The 13,920-nt window shown below is 36.4% G+C and overlaps 1 protein-coding gene across 12 annotated transcripts in view; it reads left to right on the top strand.

Moving 5' to 3' along the window:
• EPB41L2 (erythrocyte membrane protein band 4.1 like 2) overlaps positions 1–13,920 on the top strand; it is a 214,260-nt gene that overhangs the window by 139,030 nt on the left and 61,310 nt on the right. For all 12 annotated transcript variants that reach the window (XM_054569949.1, XM_054569954.1, XM_054569959.1 and 9 more), the window contains 2 exons: positions 8,312–8,354; positions 12,139–12,214. In XM_054569949.1, the coding sequence (XP_054425924.1) occupies positions 8,312–8,354; positions 12,139–12,214 (119 nt within the window). The remainder of the gene's footprint in view (positions 1–8,311; positions 8,355–12,138; positions 12,215–13,920) is intronic.

Raw genomic sequence — 13,920 nt, 5'->3', positions numbered from 1 at the left:
AATATTTTCATCTCATTTGAAAGGAACAAGTTCTCCATAACATGAGGTTAAACAAAGTAATGAAAAGAATACAAGTCATTATTTTTGAAAGGTGGCGTTAAGGTCTTACTGAGGTTCGGCGGTCTATTGTTCCTCTGGTAGTTTCTTTACTTTGGTGTGATGAATCCAAAGTTTTATTCCTTCCAACTTCAACATGGTCGGGCGGGGCTGGGGGCATGGTTGAGAGTACATCCCAAGGTTCAGTCCACTTTTCTTCTAGTTGGCTTTCCGGCGATGCTGTTGTCCAAGTCTTGAATGGCACCTTATCTCCAGGCTCAAAGGAATATAGCGAGCATGTAGGGGAGATGTCTGTAATACTAGCAAGGTCATTAATTACAGCTAAGGTCTGACTTAAGTGTTGTACATTTTCTTTACCTTCATTTCTTGATCTATATACATATCTCCCACCCCCAATCTTGCCTGAAATGGTCACCCTTACACAATTTCATAAGAACTCAATTGAATCCCGCTTAGAGGAACCACCCTTTTCCTGAGCAGTACAATAAATAAAACATGATCGCAATGGAGAGGAGTTTCTTGGCACAGCTTGGCTATATTTTTCTTCAAGGTGTGATTCATCTTCTCTACCTTCACGAAATGTAGATATACAGTTTGTTATCTAGGCTTTAACTACGGAGCATTGGGAGAATAAACAGAGAGGTGTCCTTTCCGAAATATTCACTTTTTAGAAAATGAATGCTCCACTGTAATTGGCAATATATTTAATTATTTATATATAACATTTGTTTTTATAACTTTTGTATAATTTCTTTTTATTTCTTATATAGACAAAATTGAGTCTTAAGACATCTAGGCAAAAGAACTCTTTATTTTTCAAATATAGATTTGTATTATGTCTTATTTTTTCCACAGAAAATTATTACTATTGTACCAGCTCAGCTTAAACATTCCTGTCTTGTTTGACACACATGCAGCTTCAACAGTAGGGTAGTATAGGACACAGGAATTTAAGCTGCTTTCTTTTGCATGTTGGACATTATCTGCAGTTATAGAAGTTTCAGTCACTTACCATTTCACCCTTTTATACAGTAAAGGTGAGGGTAAAGCCGTGGTTATTGTGTGAAAATTTTCCATGGAGAGAAAAATCTAAAGTTTCTTTTCATTTTAGTGTAGCATTGTGTTGTGTCTGCCGTGTTTGAGACCTTGAGTTGGAAGCCTTTTGATTCACTCTGAGTATGAAAATATGTCATTATTTGTGTAGAACTTTTTCATGTCTGTTGAGAACTCTTATGTAAACTTTACTATGGAAAATATTAAAAATATGTGGGATGAAGCACTTTTGTTGCTTTTTTATAATGAAATTCCAAGTCCATAAAGTTCTTTTATTCATGTCTACATGGAGCCATGATTAAGAATTTTGGACTTTCTTTAAAGAGGAAAAACATTGTCTTGAATTTTTGATGTTTATAATAGAGTTTGGCATGTGGCCCCCAGATTATAGTATCATTTTGCTTCAAACAATATTGAAAGAGGAGCTTATTAGAAGTATAATTGATATCCACAGCTAACTTTATGAAATTGATTAAAGCCAGGCCATTTCCCCCAAGAAACTAGAACTAAAAACTGAAATATTAACCTCTTTTGTCATATATAATTTATTCTTTAATAAAATTCTATATTCAATCCAGTTACACCTTATAATACCACAGACAGGAGTTGAATCACCTTCTCCCAGATGCCTAGCGAATGATTCACTATAATATAATAGGAAGCCTGCACTTCCCGGCTTGCCCCCAACATCATGCAGTGTTCTGTTAGACCTGATTTAGGCAAAAGTGCACTAAAGGAGATCTGCTTTAGTGCTATGGATTCTCAAGGAAAAATGCAGACTTCAGACAAAGTTACTCTTACACTTTTAACATTTGGTAATACAGTATGTGCTGCGTTGAATTTAATTTCTCTCACCTGACCAAATTGACAACCACCAAAAGTGAGTGAGGGAGGCAGGGCTAGGCATTTGGAAGACTTCTAACTGTGGGATCTTAGCATCCAGCCTGAAGGGGAGTTAGGCAATATGGAAGGTTTCTTGGAGCTGTTGTCTAGGTCTAGTCCGGTGAGTGGCCCGGACAGGCAGCTACGCACTCATGCTGCCAATGGGACGCTGATAGGAAGGAGTTCAAAGAAGCACTTAGATATGAGAATGAGGAAGCAGTGTCATGCTAGAGCTTTCTGCAGGACGCCATCAACAATTAGAATATTGAGCCAGCAAAGACTAGGCATTTACCTGACATAAGTAGGTAAAGGACTTGAAAAATGTCTCTCTACATTTGATTTTCAGGAAAAGATAGGAATTTCTACATAAAAAGAAATCTAGGGCTGTACTACTCAAGGAGTGGTCCAGGGGCCCATGGCATAGGCACCACCCAGACGCTTGTTGGAAATGAAGAATCCAGTCCTCACCCTAGACTTACTCAGTTGTAATCTGTTCTCTGACTAGATCTTCAGATGATTCACGTCAAGTTTCCAAGGGAGACCAACCTTTCGGTGTCTCTGGGCCACACTGGAAGAAAAAGAGTTGTCTTGGGCCACACATTAAATACACAAACATTAATGAAAACTGATGAACACAAGAGGTTATAAGTAACTTTACGATTTTGTGTTGGGCCGCATTCATAGCCATCACAGGCCACATGTGACCCATGGGCTGCGGATTGGACACCCTTGATTATAAATCTTTAAGGTTTGAGAAGCACTGATCTAAAGGATAAAGTAGTCTTTTGAGGTGGCAGAAAGAGTTATATGGGTTTAGAATGTCACCAGAGCCGAAGGAGTAGGGAGCCCTAATAACCCAAAGTGGCTCGTGGTTCCAGAAGTGTTGCAGCACTCAGCCACTTGGGGAGGAGGTAGGCCATCCCTATTTCCTTCTGCATAGAAATTTGGACCACACGTCTATGAGGGCTTTTTTTTTTTTTTTTTTTTTTTTTGATAACACTGGCATCCTATGAATGTAAATACAATGATTCATAAGCAAGTGTTTATATTTTTCTAGGTGATTCTGATGTTAGAGAATAATTGAGAATCATTTTTATTTTACACTTTTTTCTGAGAACCACTATTGAAAATGTCCTAGGGAAAGGCCAGAACATTTGGTTAACCAAGACTGTTTTACCCTCAGATTTGTAGTAGTAGAGAACAGGATTAAGGAACTTCTCTAATGAACTGACAGAAGGACTTCAATATAAGAAACAAGTGTACAGCTCTTTTCTGCTTAGTTAAAAAAGTTCCTGAAATCTTATGGGTTATTTTTAAAATCTTTTTTTGTGCTGAGGATTCCTTTAGCAGTCTGTTGAATTCTATGGGTTGCTTCTCAGAACAGTGTTTTAAAGGTATAATTATAAAGTACACAGGCCTACAAAGGAAGCCAATGACAAACAACATTCTCAAAATATTAAAGAATTTGAGATAAAGTAGTCATCAGTATCTAATCTACCATATTTTGCTGTGTATAATGTGCTCCCATGTATAATGCATACCCATGTATTTTGCCCCAACTTTCAGGAAAAAAAAATCTTTTAATTTTAAATTTTAATCCAGTTATTTATTTATTTATATTTAGGTACTTCTTTTTGTATTATAAAGGAATTTCAGCATTTATTTTTGAACATATGGTACAAGAAATTTTATGTAACAAATAATTAAAAACCCAAGAACAGATACAATGTATAATGTGAATTCTTATTTTTCCCTCAAATATTTGGGCAAAAAATGCATATTATGCATGACAAAATATGGTAATTCCTACTGTGATTTTAAAATATTGATTAGCATAAATGCTATTTCAATATCTGCAAGTACTCTAATATGATAACGGAAATATTTTTGATTTCAATGAGTGACAAAGCTAAAGGTACTGCTGATATTAACCAGGCTTTCTTTTCCTCCATTCATAATTGACGGTAATGCTATATTTCAGTTAGTGAAAGCAACGATGTAAGATTTTTTACCCTCACCTGATTGATAAACTCGTGATTTTATGTTCTAATGTGATTTAATAACACTGAACAGTCTAGGACCACATTTCAATTTTCATCTGCTTCTGTTGGAAGGCTATGATACAGGATTCCTGGTAACCTTTATTAATTTCTTACTTTACCTGATAATCATTCAGAAGATAAATATTTACTGAGTTCATACTTTGGGAATGGAGTGGGGATGAAGAGGGGAAAGTGAGGAGAAGGGTACCAAATTGAGTGAATGGATGTCTCTGCTCTCAAGTAGCAGGCAAAATACTTGACTTTCACTTCCGGTAAACCAAAAGAAACTTCATTGACATCTAGCAAGGATTTTAGCTCTTGTTAGTTTTGTATTGCTGATTATATCTTAAAGTTTGGATATAATTCCCATCTTGCCTGATCATGAATTTGCGTGGGGCTGTCACATTACATAGAGATTCTCAGGCCCCTCTACTGGAGAACATTTCAGTATGTTTCAGGTGGGTGATGGGTAAATCTGTCTTTTTAACAAATTTGCCAGATGGATCCTCATCATCATGCAGTATTTAGAAAAGCTTACCTAGATAATAATTGAACATTATATAAAAACACTTGGACTTATCACATTGGTAATTATTTTCATGAGGAGGGATTATGTTGTTTTTGTCCTGTCCTCATTTTCTGGAGGAATCTTCACTACAATAGGGCAGCTTTGTAGAAAGGGCTGATATTATCAGATAGTTTTCTCTAAGGAAAAGGTGTCTTACTTTTATTTTACCTGGCTCATGAATATAGTGATTGTATTTTGTGAACTCAGAGTCTGTTCATTAACTTTTTAAGGGTAGAAATATTTACATAAATATTCACTTCTTTAATATATGTAACGTCACCTTTAGAAATATAAAATTATGTGAGAAAGGGATGGAGATATATATATATATATATAGATGATAAGCCAAAAAGCCATCTATTAAAGACATTGGGTAAAGTACTACTCTTCAGGAAGCACTGAATGAATGATTGATTGAAAAGAACTACCCTATGACTTAGATGTTATCATCGTCATCTTACACTTGAAGAAGCTGAAGCTTAAAGAAGCCAAGGACTAAGCCCAAGTTCACACAAGAGTTGGTGGAAAGCTAGAATTTGACTCCATGTATTTCTGATTCCAAAGTCTGTAAATGTGGCAGCCAAATCTTTAAAAATTGGTAATGACGTACCGTAATCTATCATAATGTGTGTGTACATTTACATCATTCACTTTTTTCATGCTTTTGTGTCTGCTTCTTGATCTACCCAGCACTCCTCCTTAAGTGTCAAAACTAAGAAGTTTATTTTTTAGTTATTAGGAGAGTTTTATGTCTATTAGGAGAGCTTTATGTCTATTAATTTACTTATAATTGTTAATGCAGATAATAGACTTGTATCTATTTTAAAAGTCATATTAAGTCATTTTTGTTTTTTACTCATGTGTTTTGTGCCTAGGCCATAAAATTAAATCTTACTCATGATCTAAGTACTCATTGGAGTTTATTATTTAAATAAAAACAGATGTAATATAATGATAGAATCTGTGGTCTTTTTAGATGACCACAGCATCGGCAGGTAGAAGGCAAGCAATAGGCAGGTATTAGTCAACAAGTGTTAATTTAGTACCTACTGTTGCCTAAAACTGCCAAGTACTGTGGAGGATATGTGTAGTATGGGCCATCCTTGCCCTTTCTAAGTTGTACAGAAGACCATCTCATGTGATGGTGGGAATGGAGTTCACAGGGTGGAAGTAAGTGTCCTTATTAGTAAAGGGAAGACTGTACAGGTGAATGGAAGGAGTCACTTCTGCTGCTGCTGTTTGATCACATCAGGCAAACTGCCTACTTAGGTCTTTGGATAGAGATCTGAAATGAAGAAATCTTTGGATAGGGATCTGAAATAAAGAAAAAAGCCACTTCAATCTTTTACCGCTGTGGCCGGCATTGTTGTGGAAAGTGGCCTGAAGATGACACCAGTTCTGAATTTGGCTGATGGGTGCATAGAAACTTGTCATTCATAGTCTTGAGTCTACAGAGCTCTCGGGACTCTCTCCATGCTGTGCAGAAACTGTCAGGTAACTCACACAAGGGGTTGGTGCTTCAGGTGAGAAGGGAAGGTGCTGAGTGGCGTGGGCACTGAGTTATTCCTGGGGGTTCACAGAAGATGCTGTTGCTTTTGTCATCTTCCTGCTCAAAAAGAGAGGGGTTTTTTTGTTTTTGTTTTTTTTGTTTGTGTTTTGTTTTTGCTAGGCCTTTAAGACCAAGTAGGTAGTTTCCCTTCCACTCTCTTTTTTTCTCTGTGTTAATGTTCGGAGGAACTTTTTTTTCCATTTTTTGTTTGGTACCAGGTGACTCTGATTCATTTTTTTCTTTCTGTGGTTGTTCCTTCCTTGGATGAAATGCCACAACACATTTGATCCTCCTTCGCCTCTCCCCCAGACTCTCCTTCGTCTGGCTAGAGACCGAAGGATGTGTTTTTCTCATTTGAGATCACTCATCGTAGTCGGCCATTTGTGAGCCAGCTGTTGTGTGGGACAACAGCTGCAAGGCCAGGAAGCCGAATGCCAGGCTCTTTCCTAGGGGGAGAACTAGAGCTGTTCCTTACTGGTGCACTGGAGGTACCATTAGGAGGTTCCACCGGCCCTGCACGTCACTGGGCCATGTAGCTGGGGCACCAGTAACATAAAACTGGGCCAAGCTCTGGTAGTCTTTTATTGAGGGGTTTGCATTTGACTGCTGTTAGAACAGAGCCATGCACACCTTGGATCCTTGCTGGCCTGAGTGCAAGCTGTGGCAGGTGTATTAAACCCACAGGGCTCTGTGCAGCTTTGCTTTCAAAACATCGTGTTTTAACAAAACTTAGGAGTGGAAGTTAATGTTCTGTTGTGCTAATTCAATTTCTCATTGAAACAGTAAGCTATATCTTCTACATAATGAACATTTTGTTTGCTTTATGTATCAAAATAAAATTCTGTTTAAATACAGATGTCATAATACATTATTTGGGATACTTATAGAATGAATGAAACTTATTTATTACAAAGCCAGTTATTTGAGTCAATTTATTGTATCTCAAAAAAAATACTTGTTCTCCTGTATTAATGAAGAAAAATTAAAGTGAACTTCAATAATGACTTGTGCATAAGGTGGGAGAAGTGTAAAACAATAAACAAAATATGTATAAAAAATTTTTAGATGGGTCTTTTGCCTATAGCTTTGAAAGGCAAATATTTAATACCCTTTGGTAACTTCAATTTAGTAGTTAAAATTTGGTCTTTTTGCTTTAGGATATTATAATGGTTTCCTAGGATTATTATTTTTTTAATGTTAAGTTTCTCAAAGGGGAGACCTAAGGGGATAGTGAAGCAGAGTTCTTTATGATTGTGATTTCCAAGTTGAGATGAAGTTTAAACAGGATGTTATATGAAGACCAGGAAGGAAACTTTCTGCTCCAATCTGATAACAACTTCTCCACAACCTTGCAGAGTTGCAAGGGAAAAGAAAATTTAAGAAAGGGAAAGAGTTGGCTTTAGGAGTTGAGATGATTGTGTTTGATTGGGGTATACATACTTTTAACTGATAGTCTCCAGTTCACATTTTATTCTTCATGAGTTGAGCCTGTTATTGATCTCTCATTTCAGTGTCCGCAGGGGCTGTTTCCTGGCAGTTCTATAGAATAAGGACATATGTCTGTCTAACTACTATGTTATACCTCTGAAATTAATACAAAATAATATTGAATGTAAACTACAGTTGAAAGGTAAAATAAAAAGACTGAGTGTAGATACACTATGTCTCATCATATGGATAGATGTTTGATTTCATATCCCATAAAATGAGGCCCAAGAGATTCACCTTAAAAGTGTTGTCACATTTTATTTATGACACATTAAAAAACAAATCAGTGCTGAGTCCAGTGGAATGCTAAGAGGTGGAAGCTATTTCTTTTTCTTTTCTTTTTTTTTTTAAGATTTTATTTATTTATTTTTAGAGAGAGGGGAAGGGAGGAAGAAAGAGAGGGAGAGAAACATCATCAATGTGTGGTTGCCTCTCGCGCATCTAGGCATGTGCCCTGACTGGGAATCAAACCCATGACCCTTTTGTTTGCAGGCTGGTGCCCAATTCACTGAGCCACACCATCAAGGGCTGAAGCTACTTCTAAAGGACTTTATATTAAAATATGTTTACATTTAAATAAGTAACTATAAACTGTGAACTATAAACTGTTCCATTTTGGACTCTGAGATATTTCTTATGGGTTAATTAACCTCTTTTTTTCCTCCTCTGCAGAACTGGCTAGATCCTGCAAAACAAATAAAGAGACAGCTTCGAAGTGAGTATTTAAATAATCATACTTTGAAGTTATTAAGCTAATCTTTACATCTATAATATTCATAGAAATGTAACCTAGAATAATAATATAGTGATAGAATAATCAGCTCTATTTTGCATTTGTATCTTATAGGTAGTGAAGTGTAATAATGATGTTTTTCTGGAATCATGATGTTATTTTGTACATGAGGTCCAGAGGTTCTAGACTCAATCATATTGTTTTCTCACAGGGTCTACCACTTAAAGGTATATCTGACTTTTTTCTCTGGAGAAAAGAATGGAAAGGTGCTTTCTCTAACTATGTAATTTTACTGTATTAATAAGTACTTTGCTTCATCTTGGAAGCATGTAATTAATTTAACTAATAAGCTTATCTCTGGCCCCAGAGACCTATAGATGCACTGTTTCTAGACGCACTGGAGTGAGGACCGTAGGGAGAAAACATGCAAAACGGTCTTTTTGGTCCTCTGAGGTCATTCCCTTCTCTTTTTTTTTTTCCCCTACTCTAGACGTTATTTACAAATAATATTTCCCCTCCATTGTTACGGTTTTCTTTCTCAAATTTAAATTATAATCTACTTCAAAGTTATTTTGGTATGAGATCAGTACGTTCTCTACTCCTTTGTCTCACATTCCAAGGCTGCCTATCGTGCTCTTTAGGCTGGATTTCTCATTAGTCCTGCGTGGCCCTTCCATTTAGCCATTTGTTCTTATTGTAGACTCCTACAGTGACGTTGTGTCCTGTCCCAGCTGGCTTTAGTTCCCTCTGTAGGCTCTGCCTCCGCATGTTGATTTGCCTTGTGGCTGACTTAGTGATATCTGTGCTGAGAAACATTATCACCATGGAAAAATCTCTCATAGGGGATCTGGATACTTAATTTACTCAGGGTCTGCGAATGACTGAAGCAGAAAACTTAGGGAGCCGCTAACAGCTGGAATTTTCAGGACAACAAAATTCTTACCAGCCCTCCTGGACTGTGGGCCATGAGCTGTCCAGGGTGAAACCATGTCCCTGAGTGCCAGCACAGAGTGCCCCTTGTGCCGTTGGTTTCATTCCTTCCTTACTACTGCTAACGTCAGAACACTGGAGCAGACCTGTACTTTCCCTTCCATTCTTTTCTGTCTACCTTCTGTCTCACTTCACATTCTCACATTTGTTTTCTTCATTTTTTTTCCTTTCTCAAATTATTAATCTTTTTTATAGTTTTTTCTGTCATTTTTTCTTTTTCTACTCTTATTCTCAGCATATATATAGGCACATTTATCTATATCTTATTTTTTCTACTTCCTCTCCTTATAGACTCTCCTTTCTTTTATTTAAATCTTTGATTAGAGTAATCTTTCTGATTTGCCAAGGGCTGAAAACTGAGAGGTTCTCAGGATGTGGACCTTTCATTTCTGAAACCGCAGTAGTCCCAGGCAAACCGGGATGGTCTGTTGTCCTATCTTTTGACTATTATCCCTGGCTTTCCAGCATGTCCCTGCTCCATTCCTCACACCCTCCCAGTCTCCCTGCATTTATTATCTTGGTGTTTCATCTGTGTGTTTGTTTCATGATGGAAAAAGGGGGAATAAAGAAAAGGAGTAAAATTAGACACAGATAAATTATGCTGGCATTATGGCAGAAATTGTACTTGAATGCTTTGGAGCTTTTTCCTCTGTCCCTTCTACAGTTATTACATGCTAACAAAGTGCATGGATTCAGAAAGGCACAGATGTGTGTTTCTTTCACTTTCTCTGAAACCAGATCTGCCACGTGACTTCAACAGGAGAGAACAGGATAACCTCTGAAACATGATTGATGTTCCATTGAGTTGTTTCCTATGGTTTTGTTTTGGCTTTTGTTTGATTATTTTTGAGAGCTGCTCATGTCAGAGTCATGGAGATTTTCTGACTTTTGGAAGGAGAGACTCTTGCTGATTATGAGTCACGGTCTTATGTTTTGATTATTTGTGAAGTTTTTTAGAGTTATTTCAGGACTTTTGCCCTTGTGGTTTGGCAAGAAGAATAATAGTAACAAATAGGATTTGATTTTTTCAGACTATTGGAGTGAGTTCTCTAAATGGAATCCTGTACTGTCCCCATTATGAGAGTAGGCCGAGGAAATAAAATTTTGATGGTGTATTTTACCTTTCTTTCTGCTGGTGTTAGAATGGGCAGAAGAACTGCTTCTTCTGTCTTAGCATCTGCAGTGGTTTATTGTTACTCAATTAATTGGCAACTGGCAAAGGTAAAAGTTAATCTTTTTTTGAGTTACTTTTGATGAGCAACAACCTAGCTCCTGTGTAAAATGTGCCTTAAAATCTATGTATTTCAAATGTATAAAAATAAGACTATCCATCTAAGGTTTGCCTATGATTAATAGATACATAATTCATAGCTAGATGGACTTTATATATAGCTAGGTAAAAATTATCATAACAATAATGTATAATTAAATTAAAAGTTTAGCATTATTGGTGCACTTTATCAATGTTAGAATTGGAAGTATACCCTCAAGTATGTGTTCCACTAGAAGTTTAACCCTGTAGTCATGTTCAGGCAAGCATGTGCTAGAAAGCAAATAAATAATGATCCATTAAAAACTGACCTTCCTGAATATGGGTTAGCAGTCAAAGAAGCGCAAATGCATCTCAGCCAGCATGGAGATACCGGCCAAGAAGCAGCGTGTCTCTCCAAATTTAGGAAAATCCTGTATCCCTTTATGAAGTTTTAAATGCGTAAGGCAAAATGTTTTTTAGCTGAAAAAGAATTGACTTTATTAGTAGAATAATGATGTTTTGAACCAAAATTCAGCAAAAGTGCATGTGTGTTCATAGTAGCCGTTCATCAACTCTTTGTTAACTTTGGAGTAGAAGTTAATATGCTTATGGTGAGAGAAGGACAAGATGACACATTGAACAAGGGAATGGGACTCAAGAAATTTTTCTTCAAGTTTATAAATTAGAGCAATAGTGAGGCCTTCAAATGGGTATGAAATGAAGTAACAGACATTCTTTTTTGTTTTAATTTGGAAATACTATAGACTTTGAGCACAGCTCTGAATTCCAGGCATTGGAATTAGTTGGATCCCTTTAGGACAATAACACTTTCCCTTTCCCCAGAGCTGTGTGTTTTTGTTTGTTTTTAAAGACATCCAAAGCATGTTATATAGAATGTTAAATGTTAATGTATATAGATGTTTAACTTTTAAAGACATGACATAGTTGTTTGATATATTTATTCTTTTTGACATAGTACAGGCAAGTGTATATGCCATATGAGTGTACTTCAGGAAACCTGGGAAATAATTTTATTGTCTTAAAAGTATTGTGGCATTTTACCTCTCTCTCCTTTCTTTAGGATTTCTCTTAACACTTCCTTCAAATAATCCATTAATAATTTCCTGAATAGCTGTAGTGATCACTCAGTCATTACCCTTCTTCTTCCAACAAAGTAGGAATTCTAAAATGCTTTTTTTTAAAGAGTGGAGAATGCTTGCCATCTAGGGATTCTGTGGTTAAAACAAATCTTATCTCAGAACTGTTCCATGAGGTTAGATTAAAATTTTTACATAATAGATCACCATATAAAACATTTGCTGAAGTACCAGTAAACATTTATAAAAAATGTGATCCTATTTTTGTTTTATAAATGGTATTCTCTTTAAATTAAAACATAAAATTCTCTCAACTGATTTATACAGGGATTAGTCTATAGTGTTTGAAAGTGTACCTCTAAGTATTATCAAAATAAATGGTCATTCTGTTGGTTGGGTAAATAACCATGATATTTAAAAATTACAGATCTTCCCTGGCTGTTTGCTTTTAATGTGAAGTTTTATCCTCCTGATCCTTCTCAATTGACTGAAGATATCACCAGGTACTTTATATTTACATCAAAAATAAACCTTTACTTACAGCTCTCATTTATTTCTGTGCCCTGGGATAATAGTGGTAGTTTCATTATTCAAATGAAAGCATTTTTTTTTAACTTGAGTTTTAGAAGTGTCTTTGGAAGTTCCAAAATAGTTTGAAATGTTGCTGGTTTCAAAATTTTTCTTTTCGTTGAATTACCCATTTATATTTGAATAATGGAATATTTTTAAAAATTTGCTGGCAACTTTATTTCCTATGTTATTCTTTCAAAAATCATTGATATTTAATATTTTAGTTTTTATTGCTCAGGTGGTTTTTATTATACAACCCATGTGTGCCTGTGTACTAGTCTCATATTACAAGGTGATAGAAGGGTGGAAGAACAAAATTATTTTTAAAAGTCAATTGAACTGTTATTTTTTTTGTTGTGTTCCCCCCGCCTTTCCAAACAAACAATAAGGTAGGCTTTCTTATTTCACTTCATTTCATTTCATTTCATCTCCTCTGAGATTGTCTGGGATATACAAACCATATGCTTAAATTGCAAATTAAAGATTCAGTTTAGGAGCAAGAGAGGATTTTCTGATTCTGAGAACAAGGAATATTTGAATGGTAACCAAAGAACATTCTGTATGTACTAGTGCCTTCATAGCTTAGCCCTATTAAACTGGCTTCCAGTGGTAGGATTTCTTAGCTTTGGTAAGAATAAGCCAGTAGGGTGATTTGCATGTATTTTTAAGGGGTTATTTACATGGCCAAAGAAAACTACACACACACAGACTCTCTCTCTCTCTCTCCCTCTCTCTCTTTATTTTAGAAAACTAGGGGGCCTTATTAGAAGCCTCTGCTTTTGATTCCTGTGGTTACTGTGCCTTGATGCTTTCTGCTAGGCCAGTATTGTTGTCAGATATCAAGTTCCATGGGTGCTTGAGAGAATGATATCCATGTGAAATAGGAATGATGGAGATTTCTTTCCAGGGCAGGTTTTTTCTTTTTTTTTCCCCTGAATAGGGATGTGTACTGGTACTAATTAAGTTGTGATCAAATTAGCTTCAGCTAGTAAATAAATAGTAGCTTTTGTAACTGCACATTGAGCTGCTTGGAGCTGAAAACTTGACAGTTTTGCAGGCGTAAGCTACAGAGCCTCACTGCAGGGTGCCATTAAACCGTGCGGGTAACCGGGGCTTTGCGACTCAACATCTCTGTACATATACTACTCTCTGCAGTATCTTGTTTGGGGGATGACAAGCCTTTGGTGAATGCAACTTACAGCATCAGTAAGTGCTTTGCCTTTCCTTTGAAATGGGGCTTTAACAGTCTCCCTATGTACAGTGGGTGGAATGATAGAGCCTAGTGAGGTAACTAATAGCCTTAGCAGAGTGCAGCCTGAGACTGGCCACTTGCCTGTACGTGTAACCTAGTAGCCTGCTTGTCATGATTGAAATCCTCACCATGACTTGAGTGAACATTGAGAAGGTGAGTTAGACTTTTGAGGAGAGCATGAGCTCTGTTCAGAATAATGTTTAAAGAATGTTGTTTCCTACAGTATAAATTTCCTGAGTTAGGGAAATCAGGGAACTATTGCAGTTCCTATTGGAGCTTTTTGGACCTTAGACTTAAACTTTGAAAACAGAGGAAAGGACCAATGTGAAAAGTAGAGACAATAATATAAAAGGGAGCAACTAGATTTTAGTAATAGATGGAATCTTT

Source organism: Pteronotus mesoamericanus, unplaced genomic scaffold (genome assembly GCF_021234165.1).
Source record: "Pteronotus mesoamericanus isolate MK-2021 breed Mesoamerican mustached bat unplaced genomic scaffold, CSHL_Meso_final contig_20, whole genome shotgun sequence".
Classification (NCBI taxonomy): domain Eukaryota; kingdom Metazoa; phylum Chordata; class Mammalia; order Chiroptera; family Mormoopidae; genus Pteronotus; species Pteronotus mesoamericanus.
The sequence above is the reverse complement of the archived record's forward strand: the minus strand, read 5'-3'. Positions and strand labels throughout refer to the sequence as shown.